Source organism: Carettochelys insculpta, chromosome 2 (assembly GCF_033958435.1).
Source record: "Carettochelys insculpta isolate YL-2023 chromosome 2, ASM3395843v1, whole genome shotgun sequence".
In the NCBI taxonomy this organism is placed as follows: Eukaryota; Metazoa; Chordata; order Testudines; family Carettochelyidae; genus Carettochelys; species Carettochelys insculpta.
This window is the reverse complement of record NC_134138.1, coordinates 202,166,485-202,190,085: the sequence shown is the minus strand read 5'-3', so window position 1 is coordinate 202,190,085 and position 23,601 is coordinate 202,166,485. Positions and strand designations below refer to the sequence as shown.

General features: G+C 41.5%; 1 protein-coding gene across 2 annotated transcripts in view; it reads right to left on the bottom strand.

Moving 5' to 3' along the window:
• OSBPL10 (oxysterol binding protein like 10) overlaps positions 1-23,601 on the bottom strand; it is a 178,978-nt gene that overhangs the window by 28,439 nt on the left and 126,938 nt on the right. For both annotated transcript variants that reach the window (XM_074988343.1, XM_074988342.1), the window contains exon 7: positions 7,511-7,657. In XM_074988343.1, coding sequence (XP_074844444.1) covers positions 7,511-7,657 — 147 coding nt within the window. The remainder of the gene's footprint in view (positions 1-7,510; positions 7,658-23,601) is intronic.

Sequence of the window (23,601 nt, the reverse complement as noted above, 5' to 3'; positions counted from 1 at the left end):
AGGCACCTTGCCTCTCCCTCACTGTTATAAAATCAGCCTATTGCACAGTTTAAGTCTCTTCAGAGAGTGAAGATAATGGGAACTATCAAGTGTTTATTTCCATCCAAATTATAAAATGACAATTAACCCACAAATATTTCTTTGACTGGATTCAGTCAATGGCTCAAATCCATACTGCTATATGCTACTATACAATAGATTAGTTTCTCAGGTGAAACAGAAGGGCTGCTATTCAGGGAGGCAGAGATTGATCGTGTTACGAAGGCTATGTCTACACTAGAGGGTTTTGTTGACAAAACAGGCATTTTCTCAACAAAACCCGGGGAGAGTCCAGATTCCCCAGGCATTCTGTGGACAGTAAATTGACAGAAGTCAGAACTATTGTCGACAGTCTTATCACACTCCCCACAAGGCATAACACCTCTGTTGACAGAGATCTGTCAACAGAAAGCCAGTCTGGATGTTCCAGGAGGACCCTCTGTTGACAGACAGGGCTTCCAGGACACCAGACAATCCTGTCTGCTGAGCTTCTGGTTGGCCGTTTTGGTGAGAGAGCAGCCAGGCAGTCTGCCCACTCTCTGTTGACAGAGCAGATCAATCTTGCGACCTGCTTGGTAATTTGGCCGCGATCTGTCAACAAAAGTTCTGCTGGAAGACTTCTTCAGACAAAAACTTCTGTCAGCAAATCGCTGTAATCTAGACATAGCCAAAGTTACTGTTCATACCCAAGAAGGGAGACAGCTGCATTGGTTTAAAGGGCTCTGCTAATGTATTCATGTTGTGAATTGTCCTGTATCTTTCATGGCCACCATCAGTTTTGTCTGTTTTAAATATACCATGTGGAACTGATGGCTCATTTTTATCCTGGGTCTACACACCAGTAACATGTTGCATGTGTTTGGAGCTCATGAAGCTGCATGACTGACACCTTATATTACCTTGGCTTATTGATACACAAATAATTAATTGATGAATACAAATAGTAGTTGTAGATTTTTTGTTGCTTTTAAATTTGATTCCAGCTTTGAAGAGTAGAGGGAGATGATGATCACAAACTACATCAAAACTGCTTTCACATACTGAAAAATAACTAACATTTTAAAACATTTACTTTCAGTCCAAATATTTATTGTCTGGTACAATTAAAATATCAGTTCATCACAGTTACAGCTGCTTCAGTGACTTAGATTTATTATATAAAAGCATCTTCAGCTGTACATCTCAAAAAGTGTGTACATCAAAAGGAGCTGCATAGCCTTTAAAATGGCTTTCATGTTTTAAGTCCCCAGAAAATTGTTTGTTAAATTATTGCTATATATTCAGTATGGAAACTTCAAGGAGGACAGCAGGACTGCTTAGCTGTCCTTTCTGTAAATCACAGTCCAATTCTTCCTTTTTACCCAAGAGGCCACATCTGACAAGAACATTTATTTGCACAGATCGGGGAGGGTGGGGGCAAGACAAATGGGTGGGGTGGAATTTAGAAATACATTTGATCTGTGATTATGTTTCGAAGCTGCAAAGCTTTCATCCTCCCAGCTTGCTTGTCAATGTCCTGGTGTTCATTGCCATGTTCTCTACTGATGGATTTATTCTCTGGAGCCAGCTGCTCTGAACTGTGCCAGCGTAACAGCTGAAACTGGCATTAAAGTATTCAATACTTGCATTATAATTTCAACTACTGATTAAAAAAATTAAAAAGAAGAGAATCCCAACTCAAAATTATAATTAAAAGGCAGTTTATCAGACAGGATTTAAGTTCTTACATAACCACAAAGATTCCTCACCTAGATAAATAACTAACTACCAGTAAACAGCAGTTTCAAAAACGAAATCTCTGGAGCTGAAAAGGATTCAAGTTTTTGAGCTTTCACTGAGGTAATTCATTGGATTTTAAATCTACATAACTGTTAAGAGTGCTAGAAAATACTGTACAACATCTTCTCTTATGAAACTATACACACACACTTTCATACTTAACGCTATCCTGCAGCAGTACAAAGGTGGCCTACTTGAGGCTCTGGAGCCGCAAGGGGTTCAGAATTTAGTGTGTGGTTACTTGAATAGCGCTAATTTCATGGCTGGCGCTTACTTTCCAATGTGCCTGGGGGAACTCATTTCCCAACTCCTGGCTCAGCCCCAGGGTTTGCCACCACTCCTTCAGCTCTGCCCCTTGCCTCCCGCTAGCCTGATGCGCTCTTGCTCCTCTTTCCCCCTTCCGAGCCTCCTGCGGACTGCAAAACAGCTGATCATGTGGGTGGGAGGTGGTGATCTACTGCAGGTGGGGGAGGGGATGGGGATGGGACCTGATGGGGGCTGCTGGCATGCGACTGTGGTTCTTTGCTAGTGTACACTGGTAAATTCTGGCTCATTCACAGGCTCAGGCTGGCCACTCCTGTACTAATACAAACAGTCCAAAAGATTCCGGTCAGTTTTTGGAGTCAACCCTTATTCTCAGAAATTAAACCAGTGGTTCTCAACCCTCATTTTAAATGAGGTCACCAAGACGGGCTTAGTCCTGTGGAGACCTGAGCCGTAAGGAAAAGCCCCACTGTCTGGGCCGCAGGGCTCACGTTACAGGTCCCCTGCCTGAGGCTGAAGCCCTTGGGCTTCAGCTTTGCCCCTCCCACCACCCAAGGTGGTGGAGAGTGAACTTTACTTCCCACCCTCACCCAATGCAGTGGGTCTCAACTGGGCTCAGGCTCTGGGCCCCCTCCAGGGTTGTGCGGTAATTTTCAGTGTCAGAAAAGGGTCACAGTGCCATGAAGTCTGAGAACACGTGCCTTAAACAGTTTATATAGTTTGTTTGTTTGTTTTTTCCAAAGAAACATATAAGAGAGGTGGGACAACTAAGGTATTTCTTTGACAAAGTAGGAACCTTCTCCCCATACAGCAATGACCCATGTGCTAAAAAAGCAACACAATGTTCAGCCCTTCCCTAGAAGACAATTCTACAGCCTAACACAACTCACTGCTCAGAACTTTGATTAAGGACTCAGGGAGGAAAGCATTTATACTAGTGGCATAGCCCCGGCCCTCCAGAAATATTTGTATCTGAATAAAAGGTGAAGCTGTCTCTTCATTCCCTTTCCACACCAAAAAAGAAAAAACTTGCAAAGCAGGTTTAGGTAGAATGAGTACCTTTGTTGAATGCATGCTCAGGCAGAACAAGTCATCTGCACTAAACAACACACCAGTCAAAGCACTAAAGGAATGACAGTTCTTGCTACCTCCGGGGGTTTCTCAGCTAGAAGACAGCAGTCTAACAGGGGGTCCTACCTTCCTCGTTGGGGTTGGGGAGAGTGGACTGATTCAACCGATTATTACAATCTGCCTCTACAGGATTTTATGAACCCATCTACACTCAGTGCTGTTGCAGGGTAGACGTGACCATGATGCTATAAAAGCTTTGTTTAAAACCAAAATTTGATCCAAGTGACAGCTGGAGAAACTAACTGTGTTACTTCTTAGGACTAGGAACATGTATTTCTTTTTCACTATTCACTGAAGGGGAGCGCGACCCAGGATGGATTGATTTAAACCCAAGCAGTGATTTGAAATCAGCCAGCAGAAAACCTTAATGAAAGCAGACACCATGGGCAAGGTCATATCTTTCATGGGACCAACTTCTACAGGTGTGAGAGACAAGTTTTGGAGCTGACGCAGAGCTCTTCAGATCTGGATGAGACCTTTCCAAACCCTAAAGAGTGCTGTGTAAACTCAAAAGCCTGCTACTCTCCCCAACAGAAACTGGTCCAATACAACACATTACCCCCTCCACCTTGGTTCGTGAATATACCAATATCAACACACTACAATATGGAAAACATTGCAGTTAAAAATCAATTTTCATCTTATCTTGCATTTGTGATGTTAGATATTTTCCTGAATAAAGGCTGATTCTCACTGGTTGTTAACAATTAAAACACTGATTTACCAGTAAAAATAGCCTTTACTCTAGAATTAGTGTTTTTTGCTAACCAGGATACTATATACATACCTATATTTATTTACACAGTTACATAGTTGAATGCCAATTATTCAGATTCTTACTTTTTACACTTGTGTTAGAAAATGGTAATCAATGTATTTCTTGTATACTAAAAGATCATAATCTATGTGCTTGTTATTTTTGCCAAGCTCAGTTTAGACATAATTCAAATTTAGTTACAAAAGTAAAAAATGCTTATTAGTTAATGAAAACTACCTTAAATGTGCCAAATACACAAGTTATCAAAAGATCCGAAAAACACTTTTGCATTTGAAACTGATTAAACAAGGGCAGATTTATCTGTAGTTAGTGAATTGAATTGGTCGCTTCTGCTCAGAATGTCCCTCAAGATCTGGGGCATCTCATCCTGTTTTCTTCTTCCCTCAGATAAAGGAAGTATAAGTTCCTGCTTTTCCTACTGCCACTTGTTTTCTTAACTGCTGATGAACTAGTCATTGAGTTGAAATGGTTGAATAAATTGAGATGAATGAATGCACCACACTTTGAACATGGAACTCCTTGTCCAGCTGGCTGGGAAAGGGGGATAGCACTTCATGGGTAAGGAGTAGGAGACCCAGAGACAGGAAGGGCTGAGGAGTTGAAAGGGGCAAGCCCAGTGGGAGACGCCCCTTTTCCCTGGACCAATTAGAGTAGCACCCACCCACCCCTTGGAAGTGACAAAATCCCAGATTTGGTCAGAACCTGGAATGGGCATCTTACTAGCTGCTCCCTCCTCAGGGGCTTGGGAAGGGATCGCTCCCTTACAACGGTACTAGCCTAACTGGGCTGAGTGCTCCCATCAGGGGCTGGTTCTCCACATGCACTCGTGATGGGGTAGGGAGTTTATGGACGAGCAATGGGACTGAGTGGATGAAGGGACAAAGCAGGGAGAGGACAGCCAAAGGGGAGTGCTTAAAGGGCAAACGGGTGGGAAGAAGAGGCAACTTGTGGCATCTGCCCACATCCAGCAGCCATTGCAGTGTGCAGCCAGTGCCGGCTGAAAACAAGACAGGACGAAGCACTGCTGGCTGAGAGCCAGTACATAGCAAGGCCTACACTGATGGACCAACAGGAGAAGCAGCCACCCCCGTGTGTGTTGCAGCTTTGCCCTATATTCAGCCTTGCACACACGCAACCCCACTGTTGTCCTCTGCAACCCCTCCCCGATTCACGGCTAGTACACGGGCAGCAGGTGCAGGGCCTACCAGCACATCTGAGTGCTGGGGAGACAAACATACAGGACAATTTGCCCACTTTTAAGAAAAGACCAGGACACCTGCAGGAGGACTTAAGTATAGGACTGTCCCTTTAAAAAGGGGGCATTTGGTCACCGTAACTTGATGCAGCCTCAATTTAATGTGTCTCACATTCATTCTACTTTGTCTGCTACCAAACAGACTCCCCAAAAACACACAGAGAATAAGGGACTGGAAATTTAAAGAGACATTCCCCCATCTCCAGCTCTAAGAAGCTGTGAGATAGCTTGATATATTAAACTCAAATAGTTTTACTGCTCTTTAGGTATTTTGTGGGATCACATAGGTTACCAACAGGAGAAAATCGCTTAAAAATTGAAAGTGGTAATGGTGAAGGACTATGAACCTTCTAGATCAGCATAACCTTCTAAATTCAGCATGGACAAGTCACAGCATTTATACCAGACCACTAAAGTTGAAGAGCCCTCAAAGACTGGAAAAAAAAAAAAAACCTGTACGTAGTCCTTGATGTTTCCCTCACCTCTAAGAAGAGACAACACAAATAACTCAGAAATTAAGTGGTGAAAGTTTGGTTGCACTCAGAATTAAGGTAGTGCTTGCAGCTTTGGTACCTGATGTTATTTTTGCAATGGATTAAAGACTGTTCAGCCTTGTAGTCGTATTTTCCATTTTAGTTTGTCTATCACTTTAAGAGAAGGAAGTATATATGCAAGTATGTCATGAGAGGATGAACCACACTAGCAAATCCTTTATTCCAGCAAAAAATAATATAATGTACATTAATAAAAATCTGTTTCTAAGATCAAAAGGAAAGCAAAGCCAAGCCTCTTTGTGTATCCATATGCCCTTTAGAAGTACTCTTTTTCATAGTTACTTTACCAAACAGACACAACTCTCTGATCTTCCCATGCTGCTTTTATTTGTGGAAGATACAAGTCAGAATAAATTCATGGTACTTATGTTGCTTCTTTGACACACACAAAAAAGGCTTTCTGTAAGCATACTCCAAGCCATTAGGAAAAGAAATCCTCTCAAAGCATCTGGATCCACAAGAGATAAAATCACTGGAAAGTGGAACACAAAGTTATTAACAGGAGGTGGTTCTCAGTTTCAAACCACCTATAATTTTTCCAGCTCTGCAGTGGCTTATAGAAAATCTCTTAGGTCGCACCTTCTCTACAACTCTATATAATTTGAATGGTTTCGGAACACACAATACATGCGGTCTTTTGTAATAGGCCAGTAACATGAACAATAGTTTTGTCCAAAGGGGCCATAATTTTGTTATAGCAAAATGCCTGAAATTTTCATATGATCCAAAGGTATCTGATACAATTTATATAATTTAACCCACTTTCCTTGCTCCTTAAATTAAAAGCCTTTAATTCCCTAGGTGTTCACTTTTTTTTAAAATGAAGGTGAAATCAAATGACACTGGACCCAATCCTGCATTTCCTGCACTGCCAGAAAACCCAATGCTTTCATGACTGTTTTGAATGTACAAGGAATGCAGGATTTTGCCCTGGATGAGCAGTAAGAAAAGGAGATAAGGGCCATGGCCTTGCAAACATTTCTGCTTGTGAGCAGCTTTATTCAGGTGAGCCATCACACCAAGTTTGATGCCTCTATTCACACCAACACAAGTCAGACGTGCTGGAACAATTTTTATTGTGGGGGTTCCAAAACCCATTAAACAAAACTGTAAACCCTGTGTATGATGGAAACCACTTCAAACCAGGAGGTGTTGCTACACACCTCTGCTCTCATTGTTCCAGCATGGATGAACACAGCAGTTAAGGATGTATGTATTTTTCAAGAAGGGTATAAAAGAACAACACAACTTTTATCATGCACTCTATTCTGCTCCCAATGAGCATAATGGGACTAAAAGATTTGGTTAAATGAAATTCTGAGCTGCCCTGTGGAAAACATTATACCAGAATTCCAGATTTGTCCAGATTAGCCATCAATGACCCAAATGGAATGTGAGGTCTTGCTTTGAAGCCCATCGTAGAGTCTGATAAATCGATAAAGCTACTCAACCACTGCCTAGCAAACACACACACGTTTTCCTCTTCTTCGCCACTCCTACTGCTGTTGTTTGTCATGAAAAGAATACCTAACAAAGCTGATCACCCTCCATACTACCCCCAGGATGGGACCATACTTTTGAAAAGAAGTAAATCAATGAGAACTATCGCTTAAGGGTTTGCAGAATAGGTTGGTATAGGACACAAAATTGGCTGGGACAAAGAACTGCTTTAGTAAGAAAAATGAACTAAAATAGATAGAGTGTACATACCCTGGTTAGATCCATGCCAAGTTTGAGCTGTGAGATGAGATGGAGAATTATGCTACGCTGATCTTCCATGACTCCTAAATCCTCCTCTTCATTATCTTCAGTATCTGTCATCTCATCTTCAACCAGGATCAACTCTGGTGCTGAGTGCTAAAATGAAAACCAATCCCCAAGCATCAGCAACTGGATAAGCAAGTAGCAATATATACCCTGTCCTCAAGCACATTTAAAAATCACAATAAGCTCAGAGCACCCTGGAGGCACCTTTCCAAAAATCCACTTGAGGAGGTACCACACCACTGATATTTCAATGGCAATAACAGTCATGCTCAGGAAGGATTAACTGATAAATTAGTATATAAATATTTGTACTGCCATGATCCCAGTCAGCAATAAGGGCACACTATGCAAGGTTCTGATACAAGTGTACCACAAGCCTGTTCTTTTTTTAAATCTATTAAACAAAAAGCACAGTTGAGAACCAGTATCCTCTAGAGTTTTAATTTGCTAAACTTAGTTGTGTAAATAAATCTCTTAAGAAATCATAACATCAAGGACTATCGTCACATGATTTCCTCCAATTGCTCGACCCTGGAAATCATGAATGAAGTAACTGTTGAATAATATGTTTATTGATAAAAGTTTGACCATCATAGTCAAGAACTTTGCTTGTAAACTGGAGTCTAAAATCGTTTACTAATCAAAGGTATTTACACTAATGTGAATTTTGCCGCTCATTGCAGTGCTATGAATTCATGGAATTTTGTCCAAAATTCAGCTTAGTTTGTGTTGAAGATAGAGGCGCAACAGTATATCTACCCATTTTCTAGATATATCAGTTGAGGAGTAACAAAAACAGAAATATTATGCCACCTGTCTCCAAAGCACGCAAAACATATGGGGAGGGGGATGACAGTACAGTAAGTTCTGCAGTAGAACACAACACATTATTTCCTCTTAAATTACAATATATTAATAAACTATGCCTAGGTGGTAATTATTTATATCAACTCTTTTAATATGAATTTTACTCCCTTTGGTAATTCATCACAACTAGAGTCTAACAAGCTTCAGGGCCAGGACATGAATTATTTGGCTTTGCTTTTACATGGTTTTCACTGAAAAATTTATGACAGTTGTTCACATTTCTTGAGGCAACACCAATGATTCTTTGCTGCTGTTTGAGCATACTTTTAATTGATATATCATTTTGTAAAAAAGGAGTATCACTGCTGCAGTGACAGTTGCTCTATTTTACAAACCAATGAATAACTTCAAGGAATTATGAAAGACAGGTTGTTATAATTTTTGCAGCTGAGTCTAAATATTCCAAGCAAAAAAGAAAAAAGCTGACATTCTGCTTATCCTTTTATTGTATACAGAATTGGATTTTAAAGCAATTTGCTCAGAATACAGTCTATAACCATGTTAAAGCCAAAAATCCCTCAGGAGGCTAACAATTTAACTTACACAAAGTGGGTCTTATTTACCAATATTCTACCAGATAGTCACTATAGACATTTCAATGATTCAGATGAGAGTTTGTTTGTCTTTAATTGAATGCACATTGCAACAACTACCCTCCAAAATAAACCCCTACTAAAAAATAAATCTTTGAACTCCGATTAGCTATGTTAATTTCATCTGGTGAAACACCAGTAGAACACAGAGCAATTAATATGATTTTTTGGAACTACTCCATCTGAAAAACACTATTATAACTCCACATCAGGTGAGATGTAACCTTAGCAACTGTGGAGGCTTCTGAAAGGGGAAAACAACCACTCTTCTCTCCTCACAAAAACATATAGCATGATAACCACCCACTCACCACTAATCAACTAATGCATGATTGACAACTTTGGTTTCAGTATATCAGCACCTACTCTGAAAACACTTACTATACACAGTTTAACTCTATAATCACAGAATAGATGCACAATGCCGCAGCCCTAATTTTAACTAACTGGAGGGGGCCTTCAGAACTTACAGCAGACGTTGCTATAGCAGGCTTGCCTTTCATCCAGCTTGACCTCATCAAGAATACTGTGCTACCGTTACCAGTACTGCTGCTTCTGCTGCTAGCTTGGTTAATAGTAAGCAAGCTAGAGCTGAAATTAGTAGTACTAAGAACAGGCAACAGAACCTCCCCTTCGCCTGCCCAACTCCTCCCCCTTTTTAATTTCCATAGAGTTTGAAAGAGTGAGCTGATGTCAATCTGCTGCCTGCATTTCTGGCCACGTAACATTGAGATCTGTGGTCTTAACTGCAAATAGCTCCCAGTGGAAGAGTGATGCTGCTGTTTCCTGAAGCATATGCCAGAAAGCAGCTTTCTACTTGCATTTTTGAAGAAGTTTCCCCAATCCCACCTGGGCAGACAGCCTAGCAGGAGAAATTTACATATCCTTCTTTTGACAGACGAGCAGGTAACAAGCTCTCAAGGGTCACCAAGGAGCAAACAGTTAAAAGAATACTGACAAACATGGAACACTCAAAATTTAATGAAAATTTATTAACTAAATGGCACAAGAGATTAAATTACTGACAGCATATACCAAGAATTTTACTTTTCTTTTGAAAATTGTATACTTCCCCTGGTACGCAGCTTTTGGATTTCCATTCTCCGTACATTTTAAAATGTAATTACTCTCATATCAACTGGCTGTTATTTTTGTTTCAGTTCAGTGCCATGGTACAGCACTATACAACTGTGAGAAGTCCTGTGGCACCTTATAAACTAATAGATTTATTGAAGCATAAACTTTCATTGGCAAAGACCCACTTACCAGATGTATGTACTACTATTTTATTTTTCGATTCCTTTCCCAATGAAATTTAAGAACCCAGCCAGCCACCTGCCATTTTCACTACCGGAAGGGAACTGCAGTCCTCTTCAGTGCAATAAACTGTACCATTTTAAATACTGTTTATTAAGTTTAGATGAAATGCCTGTTAAGTGCCTTAAATATACAGAAGTTTTTTTAAATAAATGTGCAAAAATACCTCTTCTAAGAAGCACTTGGTGAAGCTGTCACTCTACAACCTGATTCTAGGGCCTGTGTGCATACAGCCACAAAAGTATCTTTCACTAATAAAACGTTAACTAATAACCAATCAACTATTCTTTATCTTTCAACAAAACAAAGAAACAATTCAGCATAAAAACTATAAATAAACACTTCAGCTGAGCAGAAAAGATTATGGCTATTGATCTTATCCTTTTAAATGGCAGCTTCTCTGGATAATTACCATATAGTATGTGAATGATCAATTTGCAATTATTTTACCAGAAAGAAATGAATTGTGAGAGTACAGACATGCCCGATACGTGATCTAATATCTGATTCTACAATGGACAAGAGAACATAAACCTCCATAATTTTCTAAAGTATGCATTGCAGTTATGAGCTGATTAACTAAAAATCCACAGAGCTGTCAACTTAGGGGAAAAAATATTACAAGAGCAAATAGTTCCTGTTCAGTACAATTCCTAGAGTGAGGTATGACAGCCTTTAAAAGTGCATATAGTAGACCCCCAAGTTACACAAAGGTGGTATGTCTGAGCAACCTTGTGTAAGTCAAATTTCATGCAAGTCAGGAGGAGCCGGGAACCAGGCAGCAGCCTGTTTCCCCACACTCCTGCCCTTGAGGAGGCCAGGAAACTGACCAGTACATTGCGGGTCAGTTTCCCAGCACCTGCAAGCAGAGAGGAGCCAGGCTGCCACCTGGTTCCCAGCTCCCTGCCACGTCCACAGGCTGGGAAACTGATCAGCACAGCAGAGCTGGTCAGTTTCCTGTTTCCTGTGAACAGCAAGCAACCCAGAGCCTGGCTCTGGGCTGTTCACTGCTCACAGGAGAGGGGAAACTGAGCAGCACGGCTGTGTTTCCCCACTCTTGTCAGGGATGGCAGCATGACTCTTGGTTGCCACCTCTTGGTTCCCCACTCCTCTGAGTGCCAAGGACCTGGTGCCTGGAGCCAGATGCCAGCTCCCAATCGCTCAAAGTCGCATTAACCTGAGATATGCACAAGTTGAGTGCATGAATCTTGGGGTTCTACTGTCTGTCTAACCTAACTCAAAAGAGGCAAACCAGAGTTTACTGCACTGGGATGAGATATTAAGGAAACTCCTTCCCCCAAAATTTCTAGATGATGACACGCATGAAAAACAGGCTATTTTTAGAAGTCCTAGTCAATGTTTAAACTTTATTTATTTAATTTCAAAGTAACCACAGACTTCTGAAGGAGGATCAGTCTACAAAGAGTCCATTTAATTAAAAAGAGGATTGCTTCATTCACAGAGGTCATTTGTTAGGACAAGGAATTGACGTTTTAACTAACGGACTTTGTTAAGAAACATCAATTTCCTTTGTAAGAGATGAAACGAGTAAGTAAAAATTCCTTCAAATAAGTATATGTCTACAAAAATAATAATAATCAAGAAGGGAGAACTTTCATGAGTGGTTAATAAATCCATAAAGTCCAACTGTATACTTTCTGGAGGAGGACAGCCACTGAAAATGAACTTCACTAAAAAAAATCTCTCTCAACAAGTCTGGGTTTTTCAGATTTTAATAACTGAATTTTATGGTGGTTAGTTCTTCAGGAGTAGTCAATTTCAGGATCAACTTTTCAAATATGGACTCCACATAAGGACTGTACATGCCAATTTCTTTAGAATAAACTGGGTAATTGAAAAATGAACCTTGATAGCATTCATCACTTTTGTGGGGAAGTACAAGGTGATAACAAAATAAGTGGAGCTTTGCAAATCTGCAGATACCTGCTTGTATCTGTGGGTATCTGCACCCACAGGTGTGGACACAAATATCTGTGGCTCATTTTGTGGCTATGGATGTAGGTGCACATACAAATTTTGCATGCTGGACCCTGCAAACTTGCAGACATTTGCTTTATATCCATAGCTCATTTGTGTGGATACAGACACAAATGGGGCTCTAAAAATAAGTGCAATGCACAGTTAAGGCTATTTAACTAAGGCTTCACAGTAAAGATGGCAAATATCATTGCTACATGTGGACCACTATCTTCAGTTCTTCTAGGCACTTCTTTAGTGGAAAGATATAGACAGACCACAGTAAATTCCAAGGAGAACATAAGATGATTAAGAGGCAAGAATGAAAGAGCTAAATATGTACAGTTTAGCCTACTATTGGGGGAAGGAAAATATTTGAAGATTACACATGGTAAATATGAAGAAAGGTTAGTATGGCACAAGGGACTACAACCAGGAGTGATGGGATGAAATTAACAGAAATGAAGTTTAGGCACATGATCATGATATATTGACAGTAAAATAATATTTAAAATATACCTAATTTCCCCAAGAGAAGTAGAATCAAGGGATTTAAAATTTAGTTTTAAAATTAGACTGAGAAATGCCCTAGACCACAGTCTGCAACCTGTGGCTCCAGAGCCGCATGCAGCTCTTGAAGGACTTCTTTGTGGCTCCTGAGGCTATAATTGCAAAGTAAAAACACCCTCCTGATTATTTTCGATAGAGAGTGAACATCCTGCAGTAAACGCACCATGTTACAAATCATTGTGTGTGCACTGTTCTTAAAAAGGGGGTTACAGAAAGTATGGTTTGATGTTATCTATTAAGGATCGTCTCACAGTCACATGCATTGCGGCTTTTGAATTATTGAGTTTTTTACTGAATTCGAAAAAATGGCTCTTCTTGCTATGTTGGTTACCAACCCCTGCACTAGACTATATACTGCAGCAAACCATCATACCTGTTCACGGGTTTTGTCTATGCATAGAAATTGTATCTTGCTCAAGAACAATGTTAAACACCACTGAGCATCCAGCATAGGCAAGGACTACCATGTTTAACGTTGAGTCAACTGGTCACAGCTAGCCTCAATCAGCAAACTTTACAGTTAATGCAGACAAATAGATTTTTTACATCACTAATTTTTCATTCTTAATTTCCTTTTGTTCATAATAGCGATTAAAACTCAGGAAGTCCACAAAGCGATGCCAGTTTACATTAGCTGAGAAATTAGTCCCATACATTTGTCATCGCTGTCGGTGTCAGATTTATACAGTAGGTAACATTAACAGTACTTTTAGACATATTGGTTAACAATGAACTATTACTCCTCTGTGGGTTTGTCACTAATTGCATATGCACCTCTGTGAGTGACTTGTCAGCTTCTTTTCTTTCCTGTATTTATACATTCCAACCATTAAATCACATTCAATCCTAACTGCAGCATGTGCATGATGAGATAATATCCATCAATGCACTGTATCCTTATTGACAGTGAGCTGAGTAAGCTAACGTATCATTAGCATCTCAGGTGTAGCTTGTTCACTAGGATCAATTTAGTAAATGGTTTTATGCAGGAACTAGCTTGGCAATGGGCGCAAAAGAAAAAAAAAATCAAGACGACCGATCACAAACTAAAATTACCACTCAACCCCTGACCCCCCACACTCCTCCTTCCCAACTATTATGACACTCTCCAACACCTCAAACCATTTAACAGACACAAGTTATGGAAAGTATTACAACCCTCATCACCACCCAAGGAGTACAATTCTCCTACCAGTGTGGAAGTAAGTTAAATAATTAATTCTTATTGTCTAAATCCAAAAACAGAAAACCTTAATTTACATATTTGATTTTAATCACATTTGCATTTGTACTTTTCAGTTATTTTCCTAAAGGAAGTTTGATTCTCATTGGTTGGTAACCATTAAAGCATGTTAATTTGAAACCAAATATATTCTTTATACTAATTTTGGTGCTTCTATATAAAATTTAACAAACTGGATAGCTTATGTAACATTAATTCAGCTTCCTCAATATTACTCTCTTTAGTATAATTGAAAATGGTGATTGCCACATTTATAATTTAAAGGATGAAGATTCTTTTTTACTTGGGATTTGTTCAAGTTCCATGTGAAGAGAAATTCAAACCAATTAAAGATGCAGAAAACCAGACTTTTGAATTAAATAAAACTATCTTAAGTGTGCTAGATGCTAAGAAACACGCAGAATGTCTGGCTTAAAACACACTGACTTTCACAGTTTATGGACCTATCTGAACTCTATTGAATTAAACTGATTGTTCCTGATAACTATAACCTTCAAGATTTAGAAGTAGGAGCTCTCATCCTTTCATACTTGTTATTTGTAGTTTGGAAGAGAAGAAAAAGCTTTCCTGCTTTTTCAACTCCCAACTGGTTTTTTAACTTTGAATTTGTCACTGAACTAGTTGTATAAACTGAATAAAGAAAAACATTCTCTGCACTGAGAGAAGAGGATACTTAGGTCAAATGCTGGTTTAGCACTTTAACAAAGTCTGGTTCCAGGTGCTTAGAAAGTGACTTTCACCATTTCAGTGTTTTGACTTCTATAGAACTTGGCAGCAAACATGTACTGCCTAATCTATTTTTTTATTTAAATTATTTAATAAATTATAACAAATTAAGGACTTCACACAGACTGTTCTTGTCAAGCAATTTTAAATAGGGTTGTTTTTTTTTAAATAAACTGGTATTTAAATACAAAAAAAAAATTTTTATTTTTACAAAATTGTCAGTGTTTATCCACCGTTTCCTACTCTGAAAATACTTTTGCCCTTCAGCATGTACAAGTTTCAGCTTATTCACACGGTGGTAATCAGAGTCGTGTGGGACATAATGAGTCTCTCTCATATAAGCCTCTTTCATCTCAACAGAGTTTCAAATAAAATAAAACATAAGACTTATCTAAAAATAATGACAGCAGATTTGGGGAAAGAAGAAAGGCAAGGAGTGGGAAGCAAAGTGCTACAGGAAACAGACCAATTACTTCAAGCTTCAACACTGACCTCCATCCTGCAGCAGCCCTGCTGGGCTCTGCTCCTTGGGAACCTTTTGATCTGCTACTGGAAAGCAGAGAGAAAAAAACCAGACTGTCTAAGTGGTTTAGGATCCCAAACCCCACTTTCAACAGTGACCTGATCACATATTCAATGAGACATCAACTCTCAAGTGTCCAAGTTGCTTTTGCAAACACGTCTGGGGAATTTCTGCCATCATGGGATTGTGGAGGCTACAGGCCTACAGCAAAGTATTCAGACTCTGCTTTCACCATAAAAACATTTCCTGAAGGAGGCAATGGAGTAAGGTCAGTGACAACTGATTCATTAAAACTCCAGCAATATTCAGGGGTTGATTGTCTGTATCACCACAGCAACCCATCCTCACGGTTGCCCCCCTCTTGCATATGTGATTTGCCATACCCAATAAAGGAGCAATTTTTCAGCAGAATTATTTTTCTAAACTGAATAGTTAAAAAAAGCTAGCCTTAACAGTTTCTTCATATGTTTTTTCCTGGTGTTTAATCGTAACATGCCAGGTTTGCTATATGTGAGTCAAAATTAAACTTAAATAGTTAATATTAAGCAGCCAACAGAAAAATCAGGCTGGAGGGAAACCTGCAAATAAAAAATAAAGTTACTATTTACAAAAAACGGAGGCAGGAAATCTGTAGTTTGATTCTTCATTGAAGACCAAGAGCCTGATTTTTAGGTCTGGTATGAGACATAGGCAACATATCTTCTATGCTTCAGTGTAATCTCATATTATCTCTGAAAGTATCCGTGGAACTTCATATATAAAGGCCCTCCAATAGGGGTGACCAAGAGGGGCAACTGCACAGGGGCCCCTCTGAAATACCATGGGAATGTCACTCCACTGTTCTGTGTGGCATCTGAGGATTGTGGGGGGAGCCCCGTGCCATACTCCAGCTGATGCCTAGGGCTGGCTGCCCAAGGCTTCTCCCCATCTGCTGAAGGCTCCACCATGGTCGGGGCCTGAAACCAGGCCCCACTCCCACGCCTTGCCCCCCTAGCCTGAAGTGGCTGTCTGCCCCACTGCATGCATGCAGTAGGTTTTTTGAATTTTCTTTTTAGAAAAATTATTCATAACCGTAAAGCCTTTTCACGACTGTAACAGCAGCACATGAGGAAAAATGCCAGTCCTGGGGAAGTAAAGTTCTAAACCATTAGAGCTTCATAGATTAAAAAAAACCCTTTTAATTTCCACTCACAAACCAATAGGCAGCCAGTGCAGATTACATTGACATGCAGCACCACTTAATAAGTAGGCAGCCGCATACCGCACAAGCTTATATTCCGGTATGTTGTCAAGGCATAGCCAAATAAGTCTCTCTCCTTTCCCCACTCCCTGTAATTCTTCCCTTCAGTAACACCTGCCCCTGTTCTTTTCCCTCCAGCCCTTCCACAACTCATCCCCACAGATTGGTACTGCGGGGATCACTCACCACCACCACCCCCAGTTGGGCACCAATGGACCTGCCAGTAGGAGGCTGCTACTGGGCCAACAAATCCCTGAGGGTGAGGAAGGCCTAGTGCCAGTAAAGCGCAATGAGAGCGGTGGAGACATCTCCCCACATCGACCCTCAGATCAGGGATTCCCGCTTCTACCTTCCCCACCCCTCAAAAATGTCGGTGGACCTCAGAGCCTGGGAAGGGGGAACTCACACTCATGGGACACTTGGGGAGTGTCAGGAAGCACACACACGCAGGTGAGCTCCTAGCCCTCTACGGTCTGAGGCTGTGTTCACCCCATCCCAGTGTGCTGCAGCAGTCTAATCTCACACTGATAAAGCCATGGGGAGGCAGCAGTGAGGTCTTTGGGCAAGTAAGTGAAAGCAGCCTTTATCACATCTGCTGCCTGTACGTCCACAAGCTGCCAAGGGTCTTGCAAGACCCCCAGTCAGAAATCTGAACTAGAAAGAGTGATTTTACTCCCTCAATCAAGGGGGCTGATTACCATGCAAGGTTTAATCTAGTCACTTCCCTCAGCCTACCAACGTATTACTTGTCTCAGTTAGATGCCTACTGATCTCACCAGCCAGGTCTCAGTCCTGCCCCATTCTTGTTCCAGAATCCCTTTCCATCACCATTGCATTTTGTGTTGCTGGCATCTTTATAGAGTCAGAGTTGCAAAAAGCATACAGTGCACATTCCTATCTGCAAACTCTCCAGCTAAATTAAATCTGATCTGTTTCAACTAGGCGTATCCTTACTTAGTTAACCTGTTAATTCTATTTGCTTTTGATCCAACATTAGGATGTGTACTTTTGCAGCTGGTATAATCTTACACACCTCACAGATTCTTTGCCAATAGTATTTGAAAGAGCAGGAATTGCAAAATTATGGTATTGCTTAATTTAAACTCTAACATACAAAAATGTTTCTCTGTATAGTATGTCCTGAAAAATTCAATGCAAACATTTTTAATCAGAGTTGCCAGCAAACAAGGAGGAAAAAAATGCAGTAGCAGCAGCAGCAGCACCGAGCTCATAATAAACAAGATCAAAGCAAAAAGCCCTACAGGCTTGTCCTACATTAACGAAAGAAAACCCTTCGAGAGGAACACACATTGTTCTTCATGAGTATATTTTTGCTGGTCTAGACAAACAAGAAAATTAATAGAATGAAACAGATATTTTGTAAAAATTTATTTTCTAAGAGGACACACCCACTAGCAAAGCAAACAGATCTCCTCCTAGATGTGGGCATACCTGCTTTGAGAATCAAATTTTAAAAGCAGATGCCAGTTAAAAAACAGCAGCTGGCATTCTTGGAAATGTAAAACAGGTATCTAGGCAATATCTAAACAAACACAGTATCTCAGTGTAACAAGGACAGCATAAAAGCAATTCATGTCTTGCTTGAATAACCCCTTTTCAGTGGTGGAACCCCCAAAGCTCTAACATTATCATTTTTTTCTCACCTGAATACTGAAGAAGAAAATGGTACCTTGCTCCGTCTCCAGAGTGAACAGCATCATTTGTTATAAGGATGTGCTTCCTTTAGCTAGTCACAAATCACTGCGCCTCCACAGTTTTCACGACCCACACGCTATACAAATAAAAGGCTTCATAAAGATCCAAGAAAAGATTTCTATCTTTTCTAGGTCAAGTTTAAACCTGCACTGGCACATTCATAGGTGGCCAGTTTTAATTCTAGAAAATGTCCTAAAATGCAAGCTCGTCCTTCCTGTAATATCACAGGTGTAAAAACAGGAACTGGACTGAAACTACCCTCTTTGGTATTCACTGTGTGGCAAAGTTTTGAGACAGTGTGAATACAACAGAATTTGTATATGTTCGGTGCCTTTTATAGCGAAGATTCCACATAGTACTTTATGGTAAACTAGATGCAGATGAGCTCATGCCATGTTTTAGGGGAGCAAAGAATCCACTAGAGCCCTCAAAAATAGGCTTGAGCAGCTGAATCCATATATATTTCACCTTTATATATGGATAACTACCCAAAACAGGAAACAGGTACTTCTGTTGTCTCCTTTACATTAATCTCTTTGGATCAGGGATGGTGCTGGATACCCTTGTAAAGCAATTAGCAATGTTTTTCAGCCTTGATTTATTATAATAGAAGGGTTTAATAAAAAGTTTGTTGTTTCTCATTTTCGATGAAATAGTCTAATTTGTTTTAAATAAAGCTATAATCAAAAAAAAAAAAAAAGGTTTGTTCTCATGCACTACCATTCTCCTGTCCTTCACGAACAATCTCTCTCTCCCTTCTACTTGCATCCACATCTTCCCCTTCCTCCCCTAATGCTGCCTGGGAGTGCTTCCTTATCCAAGCAGACAAGGAGGCAGTATCTTCTGCTGTACGTAGTGGTCCCTTATCCAGTGTGACAATGAACGTCATACTCCCTGAGGTTTGTTTCTTTCAGCCAGCCTTACAACACTAACATCATTCTCAGCAATGCCAACAAGTCTTGATATGGCTGTCCAACCTTAAATTCATAAAATCTAGCTCACCAAAATGTAGTCACCCCTGTAATTGATACAAAACCAGAGCAGTTATAGAAAACAAGTCCCGGCCTTTTCCTGTTGAAGTGCATGACCCACCTCCTTTGCGTGCAATTTCGCGATGTATGTATCTATTTGGAATATCAGCATCCCAGGGAAGCGTACTTGAGGGAGGCAGAGTATGACTTAAGGAGGGGAGACAATAATAAATGCAGGGTATGAAACAAATGAGGAGGGACAAAAGAGGCAACAAGGCAGTAGCCTGAATGAAGTAAGAGGAGGAAGAAATGCACCCAAAGCTTTTAAACTTTATTCCAACCACACACAGAACAAACAGAGGGATAGTGGTTTGAGCGCTGGCCTGCTAAACCCAGGGTTGGGAGCTCAATCCTTCAGGGGGCTTTTTAGGGATCTGGAGCAAATAATTTAAAAAAAAATATGGTGCTTGGTCCTGCCAAGAAGGCAGGGGACTGGACTCAATGACCTCCCTAGGTCCCTTCCAATTCTATGAGATGTGCATCTCCGTACTTACTTATATTTAAAGTTGAATAGAACATTGATACATGAGAGGTGGGACTCCTGGGTGAGCCCAATGGAAAAGCTCCTGCCTCCACCTATACTTTATTCCAGTGCTCAGGATGAATTTTTCCACCCTCTTACAAGCATACCACTGCATTCAGTTACCTCATCGTTGTCTCTCTGTCCCACAGTAACTCTATAGCTGCAGCATGGATAAAATCCAATTTTCCAGTGCAGTATTCAACTGCTTTAACCAAGAAACTACAGTAGAACCCAGACACACATGCATTCAAGTTGCACAACTCTCAGGTTAACATGACTCTGAGCCTGGGAGAGCTGCCATCTGGCTCAGGGCTGCCCACCACTCAGGAGAGCTGGGAAACTGACCAGTGCAGCAGCTCTGGTCAGTTTCCCACCTCCTGTGAGTGGCATGCTGCTGAGAGCCAGGCAGCAGCTCCCTGCCACTCACAAGGAGAGGGGAAACTGACCAGGGCAGCAGCCTTGATCAGTTTTCTGTCACCTGTAAGCAGCACAGAGTTTGGAGACAGGCAGCAGCCCTGGTCAGTCTCCCAGCTCCTGTGAGTGGCATGCTGCTGAGAGCCTGGCTCCCAGATCCCTGCTGTTGTACTGGTCAGTCTCCTAGATCCCCCAAGTAACACGAAATCTGACTTACGCGGGGTTGTGCAGGAACACAGCTGCTGCATACATCGGGGTCTACTGTATTCTTTTTCTTCCTGCAATCCCCTGCCTCATTCACTATTCACCTTCTAACCTCTGCAAGCAATGAGGCAGGGCTCCCACAGACAACAGCCTCCTTCAATATACTATCCCAATTCACCCAGAGAATAGGTCCAGCACAGTCCAGTGAAAAATAGCAGGATACGACTGTATAATTTAAGACTGTATAAGAATGCTTACAGAGAAGAGGGATGAATTATGGTTGGACAGACAACTTTACTTCTGGCATTTCCTAACTTTTGAATGCTTGCCTTTATATGATGTTAATGTTCTTTAAATGCGTTTGAGTGGGTAATTTCCTAAGTATTGTGTTCTTAAAAAAACTAAAAAAAAATTCATATTAGAGCTTCATACTGACACCAAATTAGCTATTGGCAAGGCTGGATCCCTTAGGTCCATCACACAGACCCCTACAACTTGACCTACTGGAGTAAGTAGTAGGTTGTTGTCCTCTCTGGGGAACAGTACTGGAGAGGAATGTGACTCTTTGCCCATTACTTTCACTGATATTTGCTCAAAGCAGTGGAATGAAGATATTCAGGAATCTTGGATCTCAAAAATGGACTCTGGAACTAAGTTCCCTGTAAGCTGCACAGCCACACAGCAGCCTATTTAGTGCCATGCAAGCCAGGGACCTGCGGCAGCCAGGGGAAGGCCGTCTAAACTGCTGCAGCCATGACTGCTGGGCCCTGGCGCAGCCCCAGCCCCAGCCCCTGCCACAGTGGGCTCGGCCCCAGTCCCTGTGCCCTCATCTATCTTGCAGCAGCCCTAGCCACAGCCACCATCCAGCCCCAGCAGCCCTGCCCCAGTCCTCATCTGACCCTGCCAGTGTGGGGAGTGGTGCAGTTTCCCACATACCACCCACAGGGGGCTATGAAGAGAGAGGGATTTGAGGTCCTCATCTCATAGTAGCCTTGGAGCTCCCTTCTTCACCCCAAACCTCTCTTGAGCCCAGCCCCACTCCACAGCTTGTATCCCCAGCTAGAACCCTGCACCCCAAGTCTTGACTCCAGCTCCAACCACACGCCAGCTGGAACCCTCACAGACTTGTATCCTAACCCTCTTCCCCATGCCTGAGCCCCCTCCCGTACCATGAACCTCCTGGCCCCACCCATGCCACATGAATTCTGTTATATGTACCAATATGAAGGTAATATGTCACACATCACCTCAAACACCACCTCTGTGTCGCACATCACCTCTGTATTGGGGCCTGTAAGAAAATTAATTCTTCTCTGGGGCGGGAACGATTAGGCTGAACACTGCTCTGGAAGGGAGTTCGCTTCAGGAGGTAGACTTTCTCCTATGCTCTTCAAACGTGACCTCCCCTGCCCCATCCCCTCCAATCTCTCTCCTTCCAAAGGCACCAATTCTCATACTTCTTGGAAGGTCAGAGGGCAAATTCCAGTTTTTGCCAAGTCCTGCCCCACACCCCCCCAGCAATGACCCCCGTCTCACCCCTGTTCCTCCACAGCAGGGTAGCCACCCTGGGGCTCCTTTGAGTGGGGAATCCTCCTTCTCTCTTACCCACACAGCTCATGAACAAGTGAGACCAGGAATTCTCAGCAGGGTCCCCTGCACTCTGCCCAATAGGAACAGATTTCCCACACAGTAGACTGAAATACCATTTGGTCTGGCCTCCACTGCATCTGGATGGTCAGATGGCCAGGGACAGCCAGGACAAATATGGGTGGCACTGTGACCCCATGCACCAGGTCATAATGCCCCGACTCAAATTTGGCCTGGCTGCCCTACCATCCTTACAAAGGAGCATCCAGATCAACATTTCAGTGGTGTCATGACCACCCAGCTCACCAGATCATGAAATCCCACAGGTGCTGTGGACTTTGCATCTTTGAGTAAGTGCAAAAACTCAGGACTGTTGGCACTTCCCCACTTTGCCCCCTCAGTTAATGTCATTGGTCTCTTCCCCACCCACATTCCCCTCACCTAGCTAGACACACTGCTTCTCAGCCCAGCCTGTCTCCTTACCTAAAATGCCCTCCTCTCACCTCTCCAGACTCCCATCATCCTCCACTTCGCCACCCCCAACTGCCAGTCCAGGGGGTCAGCAACCTTCAGCACAGGTGCCAAGAGTGGCACGCAAGCCGATTTTCATCAGCATGAGAGACAAGAGCTCAGCCCCCTCTCTCCTCCCCCATGCAGCCAGATGCTTGCTCAAAGCCATGCTGCCTGTGGATTAACAAAAGACCAGCTAATGCTACCAACCACCACCTAAACAGTTACGCTCTGCATCTTCATGTATTTATTAATGAAGCTGTTGTAAGTAGGACTATTAGTGACTTTAAAAAGTATCAGCCGGCGTTCATCAATCAAGGTCTAAAGGTCAAATTTTGGCATTCCATCTCGGAAAGGTTGCTGACCCCTCTCCCATTCTCCTCGCCCAGCTAAAGCTTTTTCAAAGAGTCACCTTAGTTTTGCAACATGGACAAAACAATTGATCGGTATCCTGCACATTTTTCCCTAGTGTCACTCTCAGAAATGTCTGAACTGTTTTGGTTGAAATTTAAAAAAAAAAAAAAAAAAAAAAATGCAAAGTGAGACAGACATCTGGAATGAAACATTTCAGCCGAAAATGGGAAAGTCTGCAAAGTTGTGAAAAGCTGAAAAGATGGTCTTCCAATGGGAAATCTTAGCAGCAATGCTACCAGTGCTGCCGAATATACACCAATGAACATGCATGACAGAACAAAACATAAATCAAATTAATTTAATACACAACACTGCAATAAAGTTAGTATTGGCTTTTTGTTCATTTTTGCTCAATGTGTTTTAATTTATTTTTCAAAACATACTGTATAGATATTACTGGATTGTTTTACATTCTGTACTTCTTGCACCGACAGAATTGCAATTATAGCATCTGGAAATGGCTGTTTGTTAAAAACTGGGTTCAGATTTTTTTAACAAAACCTCATGACCTTCATCATTTGCGAAGGTCCTACTCTCATAAAATGCTGTACATAGAATTTAGGAGGACCAAATAACATT